The sequence below is a fragment of the Mycteria americana genome, chromosome 2, assembly GCF_035582795.1.
Source record: "Mycteria americana isolate JAX WOST 10 ecotype Jacksonville Zoo and Gardens chromosome 2, USCA_MyAme_1.0, whole genome shotgun sequence".
Classification (NCBI taxonomy): domain Eukaryota; kingdom Metazoa; phylum Chordata; class Aves; order Ciconiiformes; family Ciconiidae; genus Mycteria; species Mycteria americana.
In genome coordinates, this window is record NC_134366.1 from 5699267 (window position 1) to 5723150 (window position 23884).

At 40.7% G+C, this 23884-nt stretch overlaps 1 protein-coding gene across 17 annotated transcripts in view; it reads left to right on the forward strand.

Moving 5' to 3' along the window:
* The first annotated feature begins 2796 nt into the window (after window positions 1-2796).
* The window catches only part of CTDSPL (CTD small phosphatase like), an 87998-nt gene continuing 66910 nt past the window's right edge, over window positions 2797-23884 (forward strand). For 4 of the 17 annotated variants that reach the window (XM_075492288.1, XM_075492280.1, XM_075492282.1 and 1 more), the window contains exon 1: window positions 2808-3272. In XM_075492288.1, coding sequence (XP_075348403.1) covers window positions 3197-3272 — 76 coding nt within the window. In that variant the 5' untranslated portion in view covers window positions 2808-3196. Of the gene's footprint in view, window positions 3273-23884 lie in introns of all 17 variants that reach the window. The other 13 variants (XM_075492278.1, XM_075492279.1, XM_075492281.1 and 10 more) reach the window with 6 other exon arrangements.

The window sequence follows — 23884 nt, forward strand, 5'->3', positions numbered from 1 at the left end:
AACAGAGGTATGAATTTATTGTTTCAGCAAGAGCTTCTATGCAAATTAACCCTCAGATAATTAAAAATGCCTCCAGTGCCTGGGCGGGTACAAGATCAAGCACTTGCTGGATTACGACATAACTAGTGCTGTGATAAAGCTTCATAATAGCTTAGGAGCAGGAGCTCTCAACCTTTGCAGGTAGCAGGACTAATTCCATCAGCCAACATGTACTAACTCCTATTCATCTGTGCCCGATCTAACCTGTAAGGGACTGTTTGCAACTGCAAGACTCTTGTCTTGAGAAGCCAAAGCTGAACAGCAGGTTGAAACTTGCACAGTTGGATGCAATGCAAGCAGTGGCATTGCACTCATTCCCCGTGCAAGTGTTTGTCATAAAAGTAGGACGGGCAAACCTAAAATACAAGTCCCAGAAACTTGCAATACTGGTATCTCTGCATGTACTGCTGTTTAGGGAGTGTTAGTTTTGAGAGAGAAAACACAGCTAGATTTCAAACGACTTCTTCTACATTGAACAAATGCAGCCATATGCAGACTCACAGCAAAACATTTAAAGGTGTTGACTGTAGGAATATACTCACTGAGAGTGAAACAAGGCCCCAGAGCTTTAAATAATTTTCCCCAGAAACTAGATGTGGCACTACCACAGATTAGAAATTCCTCGAGGCTGGGCCCATAGTCTCCCTTTACGGCAAAGCACTGCAACGAGAACAGCTGCTTGCTGTTGCTGGACTTGGTCATTTGGTCAAACACAACGGTCATTTCTGCAACCCAGCTTGGCAGTTGAAATGCCCTATTTTTGCTAATGTTAAGAAAAACCATTCAGAGCTACATACATATTTATACATTTCTATATATATAAAAAGACACACACTGTCTTCAACTTCCTCTTTTAGGGTCAAAAAAAAGATAGTCATAACCATTATTACTAAAATTCACATTGCCTGGGTCTATGCCAGTTACAGAAGGATTCTCCCCAATTTGTTAATGGAATTTAAAATCATAGAATCATAGAATGCTTTGGATTGGAGGGGACATTTACAGGTCATCTAGTCCAACCCCCCTGCAATGAGCAGGGACATCTTCAGCTAGATGAGGTTGCTCAGAGCCCCATCCAACCTGACCTTGAATGTTTCCAGGGATGGGGCATCTACCACCTCTCTCTGGGCAACCTGTGCCAGTGCCTCACCACCCTCAGTGTAAAAAATTTCTTTCTTAAATCCAGTCTAAATCTGCCCTCCCTTAGTTTCAAACCATTGCTCCTTGTCCTGTCACAATAGGCCCTGCTAAAAAGTCTGTCCCCATCTTTCCTATAAGCCCCCAAAATATAATCTGTCCTTTCTGTAGCAAGGCTACAATAAAGGCTTGTATAGATACTAGATTTTTTTTTTTTTTCAGAGGAGAAAAAGAGGTTGCAATACCTTAGTTATATTAAATATACCACCATTCTTTCTTAAAGGATTTATCTTTTAATTTTACATTCTGACAGCCCCATAGAAGAGCCATTATTCTGGTGGGCTCCCCCACGTACAGTGCCCACCATCCTGCCCGAGCCCCTGGCTACCAGCAGGTACTTGAGGAGGGTGGGAGGAGCAGGGCAGGCATACCACAGTCCATCTCCTGATGCACCCTCCCAGCCAGCAGCAGCATTGGGAATTCCTGGAGAGTCAGACATGCCTTTTAAGATGCTCTAGGAAAAAAAAAAAAAAAAAGAGAGTATTTTCTCTGAGAGAAGCTGCCAAGACTGCCCTCGGTACCTTCTAGTTACACACTCGCCTCTGAAAAACACTTCATGGCCACCTGTAAAAATACTCCACTGCCCACATCTCCTTCTCGGACAACTTATGCCCGTCCCCGACGGAAATCAGCCCGCACTTAGCCCAGCGCTGGTGTGTGACAGCCCTGAGGGGGGAAATGGCGCACCCACCCCTTTCCCGCCTCGCCGAGGCCTCACTGCTCCGCGGGCCCCCTCAAACGGCCGCTGGCCCCGCCCCGCGGCCCCGCCCCGCCGTCGGCCCCGCCCCCTCCTCGCGGCCTTTTGTACGCAATAACAATAGCCGCCCCCTCCCCCCCGCCGCCAGCGCGCCGTCTCCGCAGGCGCCTGGCCCCGCCCCGCTCCCGCCGCGGCCCCGCCCCCCGCCGCGGCCCCGCCCCCTTGTTTACCGCGCAGCGGGGCCCGGGCGCTGCCCGCTCCCCGCCTCCATGTTGGAGCGTCCCGCGGCGCGGGGGCGGAGCGGGGCGGGGCGCGGGCCGCGCCGGGCGGGCTGACAGGCTGCGAGCGCGGCGGCGGCGGCGACGACGGCGGCGGGCTGTGGCGCAGCGCGGGGAGCGCGGCCGGGGCGCGCGGCGCGGCTCGGCGCGGCTCGGCTCGGCTCGGCCCCTTTCCCCTCCCTTCCTCCCCTCGCACCGCGCTTCCCTCCTCGCCCGCGCACGGCGGCGGCCCGTGACCCGGGAAAGGGGGGGAGGAGAAGGAGGAGGGGGCGGCCCGGCGTCGCTCCGCCGAGCCCGCTGCGCTGCTCGCGGGAAGGGGGGTGGGGGGGAGGGAGGGCCGGGGCGGAGGTGTGAGGGGGGCCGGGGCCGGGGCTGGGGAGGGGGGGCGCGGGGATGAGATAAGCGCGGAGGAGGGCGGCGGCGGCGGCGGCGGCGGGGGGGGGGGGGGTATGTAGGGAGCGGGGGGCTGTGCCGGGGGACGCGCTCGGGGGAGGCCCCGCGGGGCGGCTCAGGTGGATGCGGGGGGCAGCGTGAGGCGGGGGCTCGCCGCGGGGGGAGGCGCGGCGCGGAGGGCCGGGGGCACTTCCCCCGCCTCGGGAGGCGGCGGCGGCTCCGGCGGGGGCTCGGGCTCGGGGGGAGCGCTGCGGAGGGCTTCCCGGAAGGGTGAATTGGATTAATTACTTGTTTTTTAAGGGGGGGGTTGATTCGCCTCCCCCCCCTCCTCCGTGGAGAATTGGCGCCTGGAGGAGGTGGCGGTGGCAGCGCTACCGGAGGGGCCCCTGTGCGCGGTGCTCCCCCCTTCCCCCCCCCACCCCCCCAGCTTGGCTTCGCTCCTGGAGGAGTTGGTTTTTTTGTTGTTGTTTTTTTTCTTTTTTTAAATACAAATCTGCATATTGATTTTTAAACAAACAAACAAACAAATCCCCCCCGCACACAAGCCTGCCTCTGGGAGGGAAATAGCCAGGTGAAATCTCACTCTGTTTCCATGGACAACCCGTCCATTATCACCCAGGTGACTAACCCCAAAGAGGAGGAGATCCTGTCCTGCACTCAGGATAAAGGTGAGCTGCCTTCTCTCTTTCTCAATTTTTTTAATTTTTTTTTCTGGAAATCGGTGCTTAAAAATGCACGTAGTAGCAACTTGCATTCTTCAGTGACCGTATAATCTTCTCTCTAGGCTGCTGGGAATAGAGGAGGGCTTGTTGGGTTTGGGGTTTTTTGTGGGATTAAGATATTTGCATGAAGGTCTCTGAAACTGCTTGCTGGATACAGCTGAGAACTTGTTACAGTGTTTAAATAGTGAGTTTAATCACCAGTTATTTAAAATACTCTTGTTCCTTGAGGTTCGGCGAGGTAACTTTGTAAGGTTGTCACTTTGCAGTTAGTGCCCTGCTTCAGGGAAAGGATACCTGTGCTGGATGTGTTGGAAGGTTCTGAAATCTCACCTGTAAAGATTTTTATTTTTTTTTCCCCCCATTTGGGGGGGGGGTGTGAGGGAGAAAAAGGGGGGGATTCCTGATTTCTCTCTGCTTTCTGCTATTTCTCCCTGCCTCAGATTTAAGAATCTGTCTAGCTTTCAGGTTTGTTGTTGCAGGATACTTGTGCATCTCCGAAAGAAACACGGGCTGCTTTTAAAAGCAGGCTCTATTTACTCTGTAGATAAATAGTTGTTGCTTGCGTAAGCCATCACACTTAGGTTGCGTTTTACTCCAAAATAAGATGAATCAAACCTGGCCAAAGGAGCTGCTTCTCCTCAAAAGTCTAGATGTTGACGATTGACCTTAACCTTGTATTCTTTTGGAAGCTCAGAGGGGTCTTGGGCTGTAAGTGGTTGTGTCCTTGCAGCTGGCAATGAGAAAGGTACGGGTAAGCAGTGGGGTTCAAGTTCTGGGGAGATTTTGGAAGTTATTTGGATGTTGAGTTTATGCTTTGTAACAGGCAGTGCTGGTAAAAATGAGAGAAATGACAGAAATTAGAAATAGAGTGTGTGGCGATGTTGCCTAGTAGGTATCGTAATAGACCTCCTAGTGGTCTTCTAAAAATGGTAGATTAATATATCTCTCCCTAAAATCAATGCCTTTAGTATCCAGAAAGCTTCCATTTTTGTGTGGCTCGTCTTGTAAATACTGAGGGGTCCTGTATCATTGGAGAAGTTGCTCCCTGCTACTTTCGAATGAAGGGCTGTACGTGAAATCCCTGTCTTCTCATCTTGCCAATGCTGACTGCAGAAGAATTATGGAGGTAGATTTAAAAAAAAAAAAAAAAAAAGCCATCAGGGTGTGTGTGGGGGGTGTTTGAACGAAATTTTTTTTTTTTTGTTCAGTATAGGAGTGCTCACGTAACTCTCTAATTCATATCGCTTGTGAAGTGATACTTCCACCACGAGGCCTTGTTTGTCTCGAGATTTCTGATGTTTTCCTCCGTTTTGGCAATGTTGAGCCTGGGGTATCTACAGTAAATAAGGCGCTGGTGCTCTGCCTGCGATGTCTCCTAAGACCTGGTTTGGAGTAGACTTACATGATACTGTGCTCAGATGTTGTTGTGGTCTTAACGGCCTATATTATTGTACATACTGGAAGAGCTTTATTAATATTGTTAGCAGCTGGTTGAAATTTTAGTGTAAAAAAGCCAGTTGAGGCAAGTAGAGGAAAATTTGACAGCTCAAAACAAGAGCAAGCATCCACATCAAACAAGTGTCTTCAGAGTCCTCAGTACAGTGAGCTACGCTGCGTAGCGAAAATATGCATATAACTTGCATAACTATGCAGTAACTTGCATAATATGCATTGTGTTCTTGGTGTTGGTTTGTCTTTGGCAGAAAGTCACGATGGTCTTAATTGCATAGCAGGGGCTTTTCGGGCTGCATGTTAGCAAGGGTGGGCTGGGGGAGAGTGGAAGGAGGGTAGTTGGAGTTTGAGACAAGAGGAAACAAGCATGATCTTAATGCAGGAGGTGGATTAATGTTTCTCTGTATTTTTTTTTTTAAATGTGGTTAAAGTACATGGTTTGGATTGACTATGTGCTCTGTGGTGAGACTCACAAATCACACCAGAGCAATTTTTGCAGAAAGAGAATTGCAGGTCCATCCATCCTGGGCTCTGGAAGGAGAGTGCTGCTTGCTCTTACCTCATCCGCTACAGGTTTTCCCACTGCTCGAGGTACAGAGCTTGTGAAAACCCGTTGTGCTACCTACCTTCCTTGCGTGGTTGCATATCGCGTCACCCAATTTTCTGTTAGATTTCTTAACAGTTTTAGCAAAGCCTTTAGGTCCGGTGAGCTATGAGAGAGCCTGAAGCTGAGATGGTGAATACAGATAGGTTCTTAGTGGGAGACTGATGTTTAAAGTGAGTCTTTGCTTCTAATTCAGATTGAACCGAATGTATTGGTACAAAATGGCTAACAAATATGTTAAGGCATAATGAATTAACACTTTATTTAAGGAATACAAGACTCACCTGAGCCTATCTTCTGAAATTTTGGAGTACAGTGAATTACAACAGCACTGTACTGAGTGAGCAAAGGCTGTTCAGTTTAAGGAAAACCTGCTTTTTCCTCCGATTTTAATTTTTGGCTGCAGAAATATGTTGCAGGGTACTAAGTGGCATGTAGTGGCTTCGGGAGTCAGGATTTTCTTAGGGTTTTTGGGACCTACTGTTGGTGTTTCTTGTGGAAAAAATTAATTTTTTTTTCTTCTTGTTAAGCTGGAGAGAAGCAGTTTTACAGTAGCTGAGCAACTACTAAATAATGCATGTGTATATCTTCAAGTGTTTGATTTTTTTCCCAAGATTTTTGGAAGCTTTTAATCAGCCATGAGTCCAGCATTTAGCTTGATTTATTTTTTTTTTTAAATGTATTTGTGTTTTAAAAGGAGCTTGATGTGCAGTATATGCTTATGCCCAATTTCTCTTCTGCAAGGGAGCACGATTGGCAAGAAACAGAGCTGTTCTCTGGTCATGGGGCAGTTATGTTTTTAGGTAAATATTGAGCTTTACAAATAAAAATGCCCAAATATTTTCTTGGGCAGATGTATTAAATCCAGATGTATTAAAAATTAGCTTTTGAGATAAATGAAGCTGTGACAACTTGTTAAAGAGGAGCTTATTAATACTAAGATGGAATTGCTAACATTTCTTTTGAACAAATAGCAAAAAATTTTGAAGGTGGAAAAAACCAGATCTTGGTACAAGAACCATTCCCTAATATGTTGCCACATGGTGGTGCACTGTATTTAGTTGTCTGTCAGAATGAAAGCTGAGCATGGAAAGTTGCTACAGTCATATTTTATTATTATTGTAATGTTTGCTCTGAAATGCCTGTGGTGTTCATGCTCCTGGAGGATTTTGGACCCTATCTGTGTTGTTAAATTAGTTCTGGGAAATAGAAACTTACGTTCTCACAATTGGAAGTGATACGTAGGTGATTAAAAATATTTTGAGCACTAAATTCATGGAGAATTTAATTCCCTGTTAATTTTTTAAGTAACAAAAATGGTAATTCTTCACAGAAATATTTTATGTTGTGGTCATTTGGCACTTCTGGAAATTGGAAGCATTAACAAGACTTGTAACTTGAAATTAAAATGGAGACTTAAGTATGTGAGAAGGGGTTTGTTATACCAGTGATAAATGTAAGAGACGAAGAAAAAAATGTAAAGAAAAACTATCAAGAAAAACCCAAAATCTGAATCTTGGTATAATCAGTTCTACATATAAAATCAACTGTTTATTTTATAATGAAAGTATTTATTCTTATTAATTAGTTGAACAGTGACCTCTAATGTAAAATCTGTACAGTTAAATCTATAGAAAACGGTGCAATGCTGACGAGTCTTTGCACTGAGTGTACCGTAGAGAGTGTGATCATGGATGGGTAATAGACATTCAGTCCAAAGAAGTGAATTTCCCTTTTTTACCTACATGCTTTAATTTGATCCTCATAACTGATGCAAATTCTTGGCTGTTCCATGTGCCAAGTTAAGTAGTAGCGTAATAATAGTCCAGTCCTCCTTCAGGTACCAAATCCTTCAGGTTGTGGTGGTGTGTTTTCTCTCCTCAGATACATCTTTCCTGACTTTTATAAAATTTGTCTGTCAGCTGAGCATCTATTTGCAGTTATTTAGAGTAACTGAATGTTTTAGTGTCACTACAGAAGTGTATTTTCTTCTGCAGTAAATTACTTGAAAAAGCTTTACAGAGGAACCTAAACCATTACAATTTTTTTTAATGAACAGTATAATTTCCTGAGGATGTTTTTGCAAACAGGCAAACTTTTTTGCCTGCCTTTCTTTCAGATAATATTGGAAGAAACAGCAGTGAGACCAGTGTTTATTATCATTTAAAGTAACAAGTTCTTAAGACCTCAAGTTAAAAGCCAAAATAAGTGTCTTTAATTGTGTCTTCAATAAAAAGCATTTTGAAAATACATTAAAATATTTAGAATATTCTTTCTTGCCATTATGTCATCAGGATTCAGAGTACTCAAACATTTGAAGATATGTTAATGTTCCTGAGACATCGTCTCAATAAATTTTTATAATATCATAGAATTGTTCAGGTTGGAAAAGACCTTTAAGATCATCAAGTCCAACCATTAACCTAGCAACTATATCAACTTCAGAATTTTAACTTTCAAGTAGCATTTAAAAAAAAAAAAAAGGATGTGGAAACCACTCCACCACTACATCGGAACGTGAATCGCTCACAGAGGGTAAAATTTTAAATCATTAACTAATGACATAGTTGTTACATGAAACCAGAGTAACCATACAGTAGGTTTTATGTTTCAGGGAGGCTGTAGTAACCTGTAGTAACCCTAGATTTGATTTAGGGTAGCAGTTAACAGGCTGAAGTGTACTGGCAGTAACGTGGATGATAATTTGCATGAATACCTAATATGCAGTCCGTGTCTGTAAGCTGCAGCATTATCATTTCTTCATAGTGCATGTCATCTCGAATTCATATTTGTTCCAAGGCAGTGATTTTAACTAAAGTGTTCAGAAGTTTAACGTGCCTTCAGAAAACCAAAGTTGACCTACATTTTGTCAATTCAGTATTCAGAAATGCAAACAGCATTTTCTGAGGTAATCAGTAAAATGCAGTGTGATCGATGCTACACTTCATCTTTCAGAATTTAATCTGAACATTGTAAATAAGCCTCTGGATAACAGGTCTATGTTTGTTTCTTTAAAGTGATATGAAACTAAAATGCTGAGAAAGCAAAAGCTAAGAAAAATGAAACTCACTTATTTGGTCAGTGTTGGTGAAAGATGTTCCCGTTTGCCTGGTAGATAGGTTTAACTGTGGGAAGCTTATTTTTCCGTCACGGAACATTTAATTTACGAGTTTTACTATCTTGTAAAAGTCATCATTCAAAGATGAAAATGGTTGCAAATTAGTTCTGGCCTGCAATTTTTATATATGTCAAATCTTAAATATTTGCTCTGTAAGCAAGTGCGCCTTTGTTTTCTGCTAAATTTTGAGTTGGAAGAGTTGTTGGCAATGAACACCGTGGTTGGTGCTCAGTATTACATTTTCCATTAAAAATCCAGTTTCAGGCAATCCTGGATATGGAAATGTTAACTTGGGGAGTGAATTTGTCCGTTACTCAACCCTACCCGACGGAGAATTTCAGATGGATTACTTAGAATTATATTTGAAGTGTTTCTGTCCACAAGATTTAACATTTTCCTTTTTTAAAAAACCAGGAAAAGCAAAGATGGGTCTAACTCTCTACATTCTTCCTTAGGTTTTTACTCACTGTGTGGATCAGCAGGGGAAGATGTGGCTCATCCCTCCTTCTCCTCCGTGCCTGGGGGATATATCTTGCTGGGAGAGAAGCTAGGCACGTGGATGTATGTAGGCCCAGGAAGAAGAGAGCTGCCCGAGTGCTCCAGCCTGTTTGAGGGACAGAGCAGAGGGTATGAGCTCCTGGCTCTTGAGGGGTGCTGAGCCCATACGGGGACTGATAGTGGCACAGGGAACAGGTTTGGTGTCTGCTACGGGCTCCCAACCTGCTCTGACCCCATCTGTCCTCATACCACTCCTGGGCAGTGGGTACTCTCACAACGAAGTTGGTGGGTCTCTGTCCACCCAGTTGGGTGGTTGTGTGTGTTCCCTTATCCCAGTTCATAAGTATTTCCAGAAAGGGGCAGGAATCTTCCAAGCTGAAGTAAGAGAACGGCTGATAGAGCTAATGAGCAGGCCAATTTAGATGTTTAAAGACCACATCTGGATTGCGAGTAAGGATTGTATACCATTTGATTACTCTCAGCAGTGGAGACCTGGCTGGAAAAATCTCACAAAAACGGTCAGCAGCATCTCCGAAGTCTTCATGTGTCCATTCTATAGAATGATGTTGATACAAGCTGTATTTTCAGTGCTCCTCTTCCTGGTCAGGAGGCTCAAATAGGGCGACACGGTATCAGTGGGTTTAAATGCTTTGCTCAACTTCCAGAGCTTTTTATAAGGGGCCGCGGGCAGGCACAGAGGAAAGATGCCTTTCGTAGCCAGAGATGTTTATAAGAGTTTAATGTTGGAAATGTTAATCTTCTATAAATTCTCCTTTTGCTGTAGTTTGACAGGAGCTTGCTTTATTTTTACTTGGTGAGGTTAAGGCGTAAAATGGACGTAGATGTGACAAATACGGAAGGTGTAAGTAGCATCTAAATAGATCAGAGTAAAAATATGTTCCATGTGGTCTACGTATATTTCTAGAGTGTTTGCTATAAGACAAAAGAATCAAAGTGAGTCCTATATGTTCCAGTCCTTACAGTACCAGCTACTACTGTGAAACATAGATATTAGCAGTAAAAATACCAGCTTTAGACAAATGAACAGAGAAAGTTTTGTGCGTGGTGTTGGGCCTACATAAAGTTTGTAGGCTTTATTCAGTGTGTTGTCAAAATGATCGCTTACATAAAAGCACCACATCTTGTTTTCTTTGTACAAGATAATAAAGTATGATTTATAAAAAAAGAAAACCCATTATTAGAAGTGATTGGCTGTGCTAGAAACTGGAATTCTATTATCTGGAAAATTTATTGTGAGTTAAATCTGCATAAATACATGGTAGACTTGGATTCTAAGGATGCCGACGTTTTTTAAATGAGATTTTTTCCTTATTTCTTTTTGCAAGGAAGAACTACTACTCTTCTTCTGAACCTTTTTTAGTATATTTAAAGCCTGACAGACAGGGACAAATAAGATACTGCAGGATGTATTTTGTACAGAAGAGCAACCCCAAATGAAGGAAGCCTGATCTGTCAAAACCTACTGTGTATGTAACTTTTTAAAATGTTTGTAAAAATTCAGGACAATTTTGTAGGAAACAAATATTTCTTGAATGTCAACCTGAAGTTACAGTTTGTATATTGATGGTTTTGTTTAAAGTCAGGTCATCTCTCCCAACTAACTGGTCAGCCAGTTCTGTCAGTTGTTTTCTGCTGCTGTTGCAGGGCCTCCTTATTTTCTTGGTAGAAAGTGATATATTGATTTTTATTCAGCGCCGTGCTCTCCCCCACCCCCGCAGCTCTCTTGCTTCCTGAGTTGTCCTCCAGGATTCCCAGCAGAATTAGCAGTAAAACTCATCTTGCTGTTTCCTTGTCTGCTGTAATCAGCAGTAAAATTTTAAACTTTCTTGCTTATTTGATGATTCGCAAAGCTTGGTCATCTCCTTGGTGTATAGCACTCCGCTCCTGGCATCTGGGAGTCAGAGGGAGGAAGAGGGAGAGATGTGTCTCCAGCCCTTGGGGATGAACTCCTAGCCTCAGAGAACATTTTGGGGTAGTTGGATTGGTTTCTATCTTCATAGCTGTCAGAAAGAAATTCTGCCACAACGGATGCTATTACAATGGACACATGTAGAAGAATCCAGGCATGTTTCTTTGAAGTAACGTTAGTAAGATAATTTTTTTAAAGGTATGAATTTTGTACAAAGTTGTTCCGAGCACGCATTTAACAATTCTCATGCAGTGCTGCTTTATTTTTGTCCACAAAAGCTGTTTTGTATATACATGCCTGAATAATTACATACTTGCATTGGTTACCCATGAATGCACGTACATGTGGTTACTGGGGATCTAATTATCAGAAGGCTTTGGTAAAGTTCAAAATGGTGGGCGTAGGTTTTGAAATTCTTTTGCAGTCCAAGCAACTTCACAGTTTGCTTGAACTGTGAAGTTGGCAATTTTTCCTAGTGATAGTTCAGATAGAAGTATTCTGCAAAGGAGTGGTCAATAGTGACACATTCCTAGAAGATACTTAATATTTTATACTTGCTTCAGCCAAGCACGTTGAGAGATCTAATATTTACCACCTGGAGAGAAAGGAACTTTTAAGATTATAAAGAATCTCAATAAGCCTTCACAAAAGCCTTACAAATTTAAAAGAATAGGCTTATGGGACTTCTTGTAAACTAAAACTGAAATTGGTTAAAGATATACATTAACAATTTGATGAATGCAGTGTAAAGCGAAGCATTTCAGGAAAAACAGTTCAAGCATGTATTTTACAGGGATTTTTGGAGTGAAGCTTTGAACTTTGTTTTTTTTTCAATTCTGTCTCTTGCTGTATTTTGCTTTCTTGCCTTTCTCTCTTCTCATAAGTTTCCAGATTGCAACAGCTACCTCTTTGTGCTCTGATGATGCTGAAGTTTAAGGGGCTCAGAGGTGTTTGGCACTGGTGGCTGTGTCCAGGGGTAATTCTGGTGTGAGAAGCTATAGTAGATGTTTGGGGAGTGAGATGGTGCAGTGACAAGGAACCCTGGACCATGCTGCCTGGACAGACTGGCCCCTGGCAAGTTGGCCAAAATGGTGTAGGAGCTATCTGATGAGGAGAGACGTTCTCTGTGTTTCTTAACTCCCTATTAAAATCCAGTAAGATAAAGGTTTTGATCTTGCGTCTGATGCAGGATCACTGCTGTTGTATAGCAGCTTTGGTTCTTAAAGCCAAGACATTTATTTATTCTTCATAACAATTGGTTAAAAACCTTGAGTGAATGTTGTGCTGTATTTAAAGGGAGGAGGCATATGAAAAATAACCAGTAAAATAGAGGTAAGTACACCAGGGCTTTGTCCACAGTACGGCATGGCTTCAGAATTAAAGGCAGAATATCCCATTTGGGTAAAAGGAAGTGTTTGCTCATGCATCGTATGGGTGACCTGTGTGATCCTTGAGAAGATACGGTTGCCAAAATAGTTTATCTGAGAATTCCTAAACAGGATTAACTGACAGCAATTTGCATTTATTTTAATAAAAGTAATACTATGAAGGTGCTGAAAAATAATACTGTGAAGGTACTGATGGTATTTCAGCATATGAATTGTGTGTCATCAGTCAGTAGGGGAAGGAAGGGAAAAATATCTTTACATAGTGACGAACTGAACGTGTCAAGTATTTGAAATTATATTTATTGTGAACTCTCACCAACAGTTTTCCTGCGATGGGTTATGTGTGCTGGAAGATGATTCCCTCTGCCAAGTCACTTGTTGGCCAGCTGCCAGTTCTCATGACTTTTTATGATATGAAGCTGGTTTTGTTGAGAATCAGTAAGTTGAAAATGACTTGAGAGTTTTGGAAGGGAGGGTGAGGTTATGTTATTTGGGGAGTTAAGAAAAGGAAAAGAGTACTGAGTACAATCTACAGTGCAATTCATTTGCTAATTACACATTGACATAAATTGAAAAGTCCCAGAAGGAGGGGGCTTAGAACATAACTGTAAAACAATTTACATCTGTGTAGAGGCCTGTGTTTATCCACAAAGGAATGAGATTTTAAGTGGATTTGTTTAATCGGGTTTATCGTGAGTACATAGTTGTGGGACTCCTTTTTCCTCACATTTCAAAATCTCATGTCTTCTGGAAGATTCCCTCTTGTATTGAGATTAAAGATGTCAAGGAAGCAAGTATGGTGAAATTTAACAGAGAATGAAAGTGAAACCTAAAAAACCTCAAGAAACATCCTTCTTAATTTTAGCGTGGATTGAATACTTGTATGTTTCTGGCTCCAGATTATTGTGATAAAACTGATAGTTTAATGCCAACTGTGCCCTGAAATTCAAATTCTTTTTTTTTTCCTGCCCCATAAGAAATCTGAAATGCTCCAGCAAATGCTTGCTGTCCGTATTGGAAAGGATGCTAACAACTTGGACACACTAACTAGTACTACTACAAAGAGCATTCACTGTTAGCATTATGATAGTTTGTTTGGTTTTTTCCTATAAGTCTTTCAGACTTGTTGGTGCCCAACATGTTACCCTACAGTTGCCGCCACTTTTTCTTTTGGAAACATGTCATGACAGGAACGATGGTAGAAATTTGAGCAGAACTGGCAGTCAAACTTGGCAATTTTGAAATAGGAATATGTTCAGGCCTCATTCTTGTGTTTACTTGTACTATTACTGCTGCATTTTATTATAAATTACTTGTTTAGCATTGTTCTGGCAGGCAAGTGAGCTCTGAGAGCAGAGTGTTTTTAAAAATGTCACTACCTCTGTTGTTTTGGTAGTGATGAATTCTTTTCAATACCTTTAAATCAAGCAGTTGTTTATCTTAAACATAATAGCTAAATACTCTTACTATCTCATGTTACAAAACTGTAATATTATTAAAAGGAGAAAAATGAGCTTTCAGCTTTCAGCAAAACCTGCCCCAGATACAAGAAACAACTTCAATAGATTCCTAAGGACCAGGTGCCCTTAGATGTAAGGTACCGTTTCCATTAGATGCAGAGTAGCACTCGGTAACTGCAATACCACAGCTCAAGAAAAGATGAGATCCAAAGGAGGTTTCACTTTATAATTTCTGTTCAAAGTTTCCTTTCAGGAAACGTTCTAAATAGAAAGAATGAAACTATGCCGTTACATTTTGCAATGTGTAATAGGCTAGATTAAGCCCTGAAGTGCAAAATTTAATGTTGACCTTGTGCTATTGTGATTCTGTTCAAATACAATTTCCACAGTGGTTGTGAATTCCTGTTGCACCAGACGGTTCTGATTCGTTCCCCCCACGACCCAAAAGTATTTGTTTTACCAAATTCTGTTCAAATAACACTTGCAATCTTCCCAAGTTGTGTATCTAAAAATACTTACTGGAGCTTTGCAACATAAAAAATAATTCCCTTATGCTCCTAAAACCAAGAAAACCAAAAAACAACACCCCTCCCCCCAAAACAAAACCCCCAACAAACCAAAACCAATTAAGCAAACAAAAAAATCCCAGTAATATTAGCAGGGATATAAGCTGTGAAAAGGAAACTAATCATGAAAATCTCAGTAGGCAACCTTGTGATGATGACCAGAAGGGCATAGGAGTGCGGTTTTTAGCAAGGTAACCTGGCACTCAGTCTGTACAAAACACACTCCAACCCCTTGAGAAAGTGGCATGTTAGTGTACAAGGATGTGCATTTGTTTGAGTAGTGTTTGTACTAAAACATAGAAGTAACACTGGTTTTGTTTGGGAAATGTCTTCAATGGGTACTAAAGAAAGAGAAGAGTAAAATGTGGCTGGGCTGACTCATTGCAGAATATGCTGAGATAGTCCTAAATTCAACTTGGTAAGGTTAATATCTGTTTAGTTCAGGCTTTATTTCTCTTTAATACTGTGGTTGGGGGGTGTTGGAATTCACTTTGTTGAATAATTTTATAAGGCTGTAAGTAAAAAAAATCATTATTTTTTTCAGCAAACAGCAATGCACCTACTGCTTACCAGAATGCTTGGGTTTTTTTCCTATACTAATGTTCCAAGGTTGAAGTAAAATGTTTCTAATGGTCACTTTAAATTACCAGTTGGGAGTCAACGTCGGACAACAAAACCAAAAATTTGTGGTTTTGTTTTTAAACTATTTTCAAGTAACTGTCAGCCCAATACATGCTGCTCTTTCAAAAAACCCTGCAATTTTTTATTGTGAAGATGATTTTTTTAAGTCCCGCTGTAGGTGGTCTGTGTATGATAGCCTTCACGTAACAAACGGCTTTATCTTCTCTTCTGCTAATAAGGTCAGTAAAGATTTCTGTTGTTGATACTAATGATATGGTTTTGAATGAATAATAATTTTGGCTGGAAGACAGGTTCACAGTTTTCACCTTTTTAATAGCTGATTAGGTGATAGTCAGCTGGCTGACTGTTAGGAAGTATTTTACAAGCTTCCTTGCTTTAATTAAGACCATATGTGTACAGCAACTGTGATTGTCTGGGAATCTGTATCCTGGATTTTCAGTTAAATAGATGATAAAATGTTGCAGTTGTGGAAATGACTACCAAGTCCAGTAGGCAGATGTCTTTGAAAGAGGCTTAGGTTTTGCTTTCCATTTCATCATACAAAGCAACCAAACATTTCTTGAGGTTTGATGGTCTTGTGCTGTAACAAAATAAACGCTGAATGTTTTTCTATACCTGATAAGCTTACTGTTTGGACCCAGTATTCAGAAACACTTTTTTCTTAATAAATCTCAAGTTTACTAAGTGGCAAAACACCTATAAATTCTTGTGTTTTCTTTGCGAAAGTGTGGGTTAACTTCTCTGTAAACAGTTGTCTTGCATGTTAAAAAATAGTAAAAATGTATTGAGTGAGAGAGTTGAGTATGAACATGTTAAATTCTTGATTTGTGTTCTAGTGAAAGAGAGCAGCCAGTATTTACTAGAGAAGTCACTTTTTAATTCTTCAAGAAAAAATTAAAACATGTCAACGGAATGGAGGACTCGGATGCTTAACCTGAACATACTTCTTTGGCAATGTTTGGGTAAAACCAACCACTAGCACCTTTCCCTCTGGAAAACATCACAGCTATTCATATCACTTCCCAGAGGTTAAATGCAGCCCTTGGAACAGTCACAGGAAATAATACCAATGTGCTTCTAAACCATGACCCGCCTTTCGGCCAAATATGCCACTTTTCTTGATTACTGGGAGGACCACATGTAATTATTCTTGTGCTGTGTGGAGCCAGGAGGTGCCAGGAGACGTCCCAGGGCCCCAGCATTTGCTGCTCATTGCTAACTCCCCTCCCTGCTGGCTGATTTCTTTTTTTTTTTAAAAACTGTGTTTATTCACAAATACCGCCTGTGGATTGATTTCAGCGTTTCGGTCCTTTTTGAGGAAAAGCTGAGCCAGATGTTCTCTTGTCCCTCAGCTGAGGATGCGTGACTGAAAGAGATGCTTGCTTGGAGGAGTCCTAAATCATGCGATACCGAAATAGCTGGTAGAACTTTTTCAGTCATATACTTGAGCTGTTGCTAGCAATGCTGGAGATGTTTTCATGTCTGAAAAGTGGAAATGTTGCTGTGCCTTACCAGGTGGTCAGGAACGGGACAATTCTCCTTGCTTTGGTTGATAGAGGTCAGGGCATCTTCCATTTTGTTCAATGTGTTTCAATATTTTTCCATTTTGGGTTTGGTTTTTTTGATAAAATAATCTTTGATATTCAACAAAAATTAACATGTGGCTTTGTCATGTGTTCCTGTAAATAAGGTGGGTTTGTTTTAATAACTGGTGGAGGAAACGCAGGTGCTTGTAGGATGCATTTGATTGCACTGTTGTAGTGGTCTGCTTTAGGATGACAAGAATCACGTCCTGGAGACTTCATTAAGAGTAAAGGAAGCGTGCACAGTTTTTCTGACCTCTGTGCTTGGCTGTGTGCAAAGATAGGTGGAATGGAGTTCAGAATCCTAATTTGACAATTTTGTCATCAGCTCCGCACGCTGTACATACAGGGCTGGCGTTTGGCTGCACTGAAATGTAACCAGGGATATGGACTTGCAGAGTCCCACCGTTTATCTTTAGCTCCTCTTCAGAGGAGGAGGGGAAGAGGGAAAGCTTGGCAAAAAGATTTCAGCGGTTGCTGGTGGTGTTCTGCTTCTCTAAGTTTAGCAGTGTTGGGGGTGGTTGTTAAAACGGGCTTTCAGATTTTGAAACCCTCTGTTCTGAGCAGCATTAGGTAACATGGTGCTTCAGCATGCTGGAAGTCCGTCTATGCTGCAGCTTCCAAAGCCAAAATACCTGGCTGAATTTAATCAGTAATTTAGTAAAAATGGAAGAGATTTTAAAAACTTTCCCTGTTGCAGACAAGAATTGCGTAGTTTGCTCACCGATAAACTTGAGGCAGCATATTTCAGTTACGATTTGTGGAAATTTCATGTCACACTGAAGTCATATCGCTTTACTCCATAGAGGCAAACCTGATCTCAGCATCAGCAGGGGCTTGTTGTTTTGCCACTGTAGAGAAACTTCTCCTTGTGTCTGTTACACAGACAGGAGAACAATATAGAGGGTTATGGAAAGGCTGCATTATTCCAGGGGCCTTTCTGATGGTTTTCACAGTTTCTATAGGATGTTAACAAATCTCCCATTGCAAAAAGCTGCAACTGAATTTGACAAAGTATCACCTCTTCTAATTCCTTCTCTGATGGATTTTATCAGCTGGCTTCCTGAGTGAGTACCACCAACACTTTTATATGTTTACCCTTCAGCATTTCCACAAAAATCTGTTTTAATTGTATGTTTCTGAATTAAATAAGTATACTTGCAAGATCATGATCCTTTGCATAGTTATTTATGAAAGTCTTTGTGAGAAACATTTAGTTCCCTGCTCTTCTGAAGTCTGCAGCATCGAAGGGAAATCAGTAATCAGTTATGGAAAGGGAAGGGGATTCATTTGGGGTGATCGCTAAGGCGGGCTATATGGAAGGAAATGGGATCCTGTTGTCGAAGGAAGGGGAGAAATCACACATACAAGTATTTTAAGTGGGATTCTGACTGGATTCATCTCATGCTTGTTGATAGTCCAGGGTACTGCTAAGGAAAAAAAAGAAGTCCAAAGTGTGCATCCCATTAAAAGCATTTATATACTTCTCTTTTAACATTTATATTCAGGAAGCATAAATTTACTGCACTCATAGCAAAACGAAATTTTCATAGCTGTTTAGAACTAAGACTGTTTATATTTTTTTTATAAATTTCACTTGACTTACACTGTCAGTGAGTTGGGTCTTGGCTTCAGGTTGCCCGTCTTCAGTGGAGGCAGAGAAGCCTTTGCAGGGCTGTGTGGCCATGCCTGGGATGGAGGGTCTGACCAGTACTCTGCTCGCAGGGCTTCCATCTTCCTAGTACCAATCTTCCTCCTTTTGTGAACTTAAAGCTGTAATGTTTTGGAATCTTGTCTTATCCCACAGGTATGCGTGGCTTGGAACCTGTACAGGACTTTGTTTGTGTGAGCTTAAGCTCTAGTTCAAGGGGAGTCATTTTAATGCAGGTACTTGCTGTGCGTTTTGTGTTGTGGGGGTTGAATTTATAGCCAGCTTTAAACTTCTGTTCTGAAATTCTGCTTTAGGACCAGATTAAATCATTCCGTAAGCTCAGCTGTATGCTCAGTGGTATGATTTTAATGGTGCTGGTCTGTGATACTAAGGATAAAATTTAGCTCGCTGCTGGAGCTTGACACAGGAAGATTCATGATGAAAGTTTGCAATTTAGTAAATATTTACAAGGCATTTAGCAATTAGTGAGATACTAACACTTTTCACCCTTTTTCTGTGATCAATGATTAGTAAGGTGGTATTTTATTTCTACTGGCAGGCTATGGTTTGCTTTGCTCTGTTATTTGTATTTGCTTTGCTCTATTATGTAATTGCTTGCTCTGTTAATGTTCCAGGAAGTAATTTAAGGGAATAAGGATGCCTAAATAGTAAGGATCTGGAAAAAGAAGATAGGCTGATATTTCTGAGGGCCACAGAAAACTGAGAAAAAGGAGAATAAGGTAGCTAACATAAAACTGGAGGAAAGATGGATGAAAGCTTTTAAAGAATTCAGTGTGATGTAAATGTCAGTTTGGAAAAAAAAAATCACCTTTCAGATGTCACGCAAGCCCTTTTTAGGTTTTCTTATTTGGCAATATCATTTTTCAAGATAAAAATACTAAGCTTTAATTTTCTGCTGCATAAAAGAATTTAAAAGAAAAGGCTTATTGTTCATACAAGGCTGGCAAACTAATGTTAGAAAAGGATTTTTTTTTTTAAGGTAGTAGGTTTTTTTAACCCATTAGTGGTACTTCAGCTGTTGTAAATACTTGCGTATAATTCTTTAAATAACTGAGAGTTAGTTGTTACATATGTATACAGGAGCACAAACTATACATAAATACCTGTTATTCACCTTTAGGTAACAGGGTGTGTTACTGTGGTAGGTGGTGTCCAGGCTCATAGCTCCATACAGTAATTCTGGTCAGAAGGGATGTGTGCAGGTCCCTGCTCAAAGCAGGGCTGAGGATGCTCTGAGCATTGTCCAGTCAAGTTTTGAGTATCTCCAAGGATGGGAGATTTCACAGACTGTCTGGATCTCTCTTCTAGTGTTTGACCACTGTAATTCCTAATAGTTAAGAGGAATTTATCCTGTTACAACTTGGATCCATTGCCTCTTGTACTAGTCCTGTGTACCTCCAAGAGTTTCACTCCATCTTCTCTGTAACCTCCCCTTAGGTAGCTGTAGCTGCTGAAAATCTTAATCTAAATGTACAAGAAATAAAAAAATGCGTTTTCTCTGATGTTTCCCTCTTCCTCAAGCAGTTCTCTGTTCACTTGAATATAATTAATGAGCAGAGCTTTTTCTTCCATTATGTTTGTAGTGATTTTCAGTTTAAAACAAGTGCTTCATTCTGTTCTCCTACTTGCCTTGGTCATATTTTTTCCTGAGGGCAGGAAGATACTGTAGCTATAGGTTCCTCACTTCATGGAATAATACAACTTAGTCACGCTCTTGTATACTCATCTAAGCCATTTTTTGGTTTAGCATAATCGCCTATTGGAACTACTTATCCTACTGTGCATACGCAGCTTTTAACATTTTCTAGAATAAACAAAATCCCACTTTGTTCAAAAGTCATACTATGTGTCAAAAAAACCTCAGAATTATTGAGTCACTTATGAAAATGGAAGCTGAGTACATGTGAAGGAGATACGCCTCTTTTCCAGCACACTTTTCTTAAGGATTTGACATGCTGGTTCTTGAGACACTGGACCCAAGTTACTAAGTGTTTCGTAAATACACACTAATAATCCATGAACTTTTTTTTAATTGCCCAGTGACATATCCAGAAAAATTATTTTTGATAAGGATGAAGACAAAGGCAGAATCAGGCTGACAAACACTAGTGCTTTTATGCCCATGTGTTGTACAGTGTGGCATGTCTTAGCTGTAGTTAACCCCTCCGCCCCCCCCATTTAATTGGGTTAATTTTCTCCCAAGAGAGAAGATGGGAACGTATGGTCAGTGGCAAAGAGTTCTACCAGCTTTAGCAGATTGTGTAATTGTGGTTTTACGTCTCGTACATGTTAGGATAGGGACTGTTGTGTGTTAGAGTGATAGCTACAGCATAAAAGCAAGTAAAAAGGAAGCAGGCTTTTACAGTGTTATAGTGCTTATATCTGTTCACTACAGTAAAAGCCAAAACAGTTAGAAAGCATAGTCTGTCTGGAAAACTAGAAACAGGTAAGCTCAAGAGATGCTGTTAATAAAAATGTTGCATTAGTTCCTATTTTAAATAGAGCAACAGCATGTGCTTTCTTCAAAAACAAACAAAACTCCCCAAAAATGAAGAAGGGAAAAGGAGGAAAAAAACCCCTTCATGGCTTTTTTAATCCGCTTTGTTTGAGGCCATCCTACAGCGATGCTTAGCTATGGTTGTAGACAAACTATTTTTCTGAGTATGTATATATGCGAAGGTAATAGTGCTGTCAGCTCACCTTTTCAAAGATGGAAAGGGAAATAATGAGGAGTTGTTGTTGTTAAATTGTATGTGTTTTGCACTCCTTGACAGACGTGGCCCTAACCAGGTAGTGGTCTTGCTCCTGAGTAGTTTGCTGCTGTTATGTAGTGTATATTCATACTCAATTTTGAAATCAACTTAAGTTTGTCTGGATTTAAAATTTAAATGAGATCTTTTGCCTTTGAAACTCAACTTTCTCTGCGTTAAAACTTGGCAGTTCATAATATGCTGCAGCAATTTTGCATGGCAGTTTGATATATTTTCTGTAAAACACACAGAATCTGAGCCTATATAATCTCAGTGAGTAGTAGTTATGATAATGGCTCTTACATAGTATAGTATGAATGTGAGGAAACTTTGGGCACTAGTGTCACTGCTCTACCGAAAATTAGACTGAGGACTTTAATGGTACCAGGTGGTTATGGTCTCCCTCCAGAAACGGCATGATGATCCATAAACAGCTCAGTGTTCCTGAACAAGAAGCTTAAATAATGGGTTACTTTTAAATAAATTACCATCTGACAACTTTTTACATTTTTCTCTGTGTTAGTTATTTTTTTCCCCAAACGTATAATGATTTAAAATAGAATTTGAGATTATAGTGTAAGGTGATACATGTGTGGACTTCACGTAGAGAAGAAGGAGGTTGGATTTTGAGAGAACAGCAACATAAAGGCCTTGGTAGTTTGGGGTGTATTTTCAACCTTCTTTCATTCTGCCTGTTCTTATTTTCTATGCCGATTCCATCTTGTGTCGCCAGAAAGTTCTGCAGGTCACAAGAGAAATGGGAATGTCAGGCTGGAGATTGTATCCTTCAAAATATTCATCTTTACTCCAGCAAACTGTTACTAGTATTTGCAGCTGCAATAAGTCCTCTCTTCCCAGTACTGTGCTTCCCTGATTTTCCTCACCTGTAAAAATGAACCGCTGACAGTCGTATCTGCACGAAGGTGCAGGAAGAGCAGGGGTTAAAGATTGCAGCAAGAGACAACTCACCCCTTGCAAAATGCTCTTCTGAGGTTACAGAAAACAACTGTTAAGACTAAGTAGGGATTTTTTCTGTGGTATTAGTGCTGGGGGTTCTTTGTGTTTCTATTTTTTTTTCTTTCTTTCTTTTTAAGTATTGTGGATAGGATAATCTTTCTTTGCTGCTTGAGTTTAACTTTCCCAGGACATGTAGGATGACAGTATTTTAGCTACTACTTTTTGCCCTAACTTCTTATTTTAGCCCAGAACCTGCAGAGGTAAAATAGTTTAATGCTTCATACAACCTGCTGTTCACATAGCCTGAGGAACAATGTATATACTTTTTAAAAAAAATTATTACTATCTTAGCATTTCATCAGAATACCATGAATATTAATTTTCAGTACAGAAGATTCAAAAAAATTATGCAGTAGATTTTCCTGTAGAAAATCTATACCTAATTTAAAAACCCTCTGAATTCTGTCTTCAGAGAAGAAAAAATATATAAAATTCCTTTTGTATCTCCCAATAAAATTATGACATATGCTTTCTTTAGCTTCAGCTTTACCTTTTGCAGTGTCCCTTGTTTTATTGCCATAATACCAACTAGTCCACAAGAAGCCAACTCTCCATTGCTTAAACTATATCCTGATAGCAGGTAGTTTATATTCTGTTAATTCTGTCAAATAAAACAATTTGTGTTAATTACTGCTTTGGTTTCTCACATTATTTGGGCATACAGCTCTATTACACTCAATAGCACATTTTCTGATTGTTTGTTTGTTAGTTTGTTTTGGCGACAGTATTAGTGTTTCACTTCAGTGGTTTGCTTTAAGATTAACATATCATTAAGCTGCGTAATAAGATACAGTCTTTATTCTCATGCAGTGAAATGGCAGGGAAAGGCAGGGTATAGTTTTGCAGTTTATTCAAGAGAAGTAAAAAAAAAAAAATAAAAAAGTCTCTGAAAGTGGATTTACTTGGCGTGCTCTGTTACGGGATAGCAAGGCCAAAACTGAGGCATTTACAGTAAAACTCATGTTCACGGAGGTGGATTATTTTTCCATCTTTGCCAAATGTTGCGAAACACTGAGTGTTAGTACCAAAATAATCCATGTAGCTAGTTTTTGCATAATTTGAGGACAAGTATTCTATGATTTGCCAGCAGTATTTGGTATACTTTTATAATATATTGTGCTGTATGTCTCTGGTACCGATAACTAGAGGTCTCTTTAATAACTGCAGTTTGGTAGATTAACAGTTAAAAGAGTGTCTTTGCTTTTGGAGGCAAGAAGTTAATCTTTGACAGCATATTTTTGACGTGTTACTGAAAATCATTTTGTACGCTAGCTCTGCTACTATTTTCAGCATTTGTTGTGGGGCTCTTTTCAGCAAAACTGCTGTCAATGATAGCCCCGTGGAAGCAAAAATAGCAGCTAATCAATGTGTGTTTTATCCATGGAGTTAAGTGCTTAACGTAAATGGAAAATAGATTTATTAAAAAAAAAAAAAATTTCAGTGCGATGTGACAAGCTGCTGCAGCCTCCTCTTCTCCGTTTCCTTGTGTGCTTTTGGCCCCAATTCTGGATGTAAGTTTAAACAAGGGTTGTGTTAGGTGGAAGAACGGTTGTGGGGGTGTTTTGTTCTGGTTGTTTGGTTATTTTTCTTTATGCTTTCTAGGCCTTTGCCTTTAAAATATGATTCCATGTGGAATAGATTGTGGTTGTTTCTCTTCTGGCCTTTCATCAATGGCATGTTCTCTCCGATTACTATCTTGACTAGTACCCAAAAAATGTAGGACACTAGGTTGTCTACTAGCAGTGCTCCACATAAAGTTTAGCGTAAAAAAATTTTGGAAATCCTATACTCTGAAGTATTCCAGAAAAGTTGCTTCAAAAGTTCTTGAAACATATGGGGTCTCTCTTGGCACGGAGACTTGGGCTGCAGTCCCCGTAG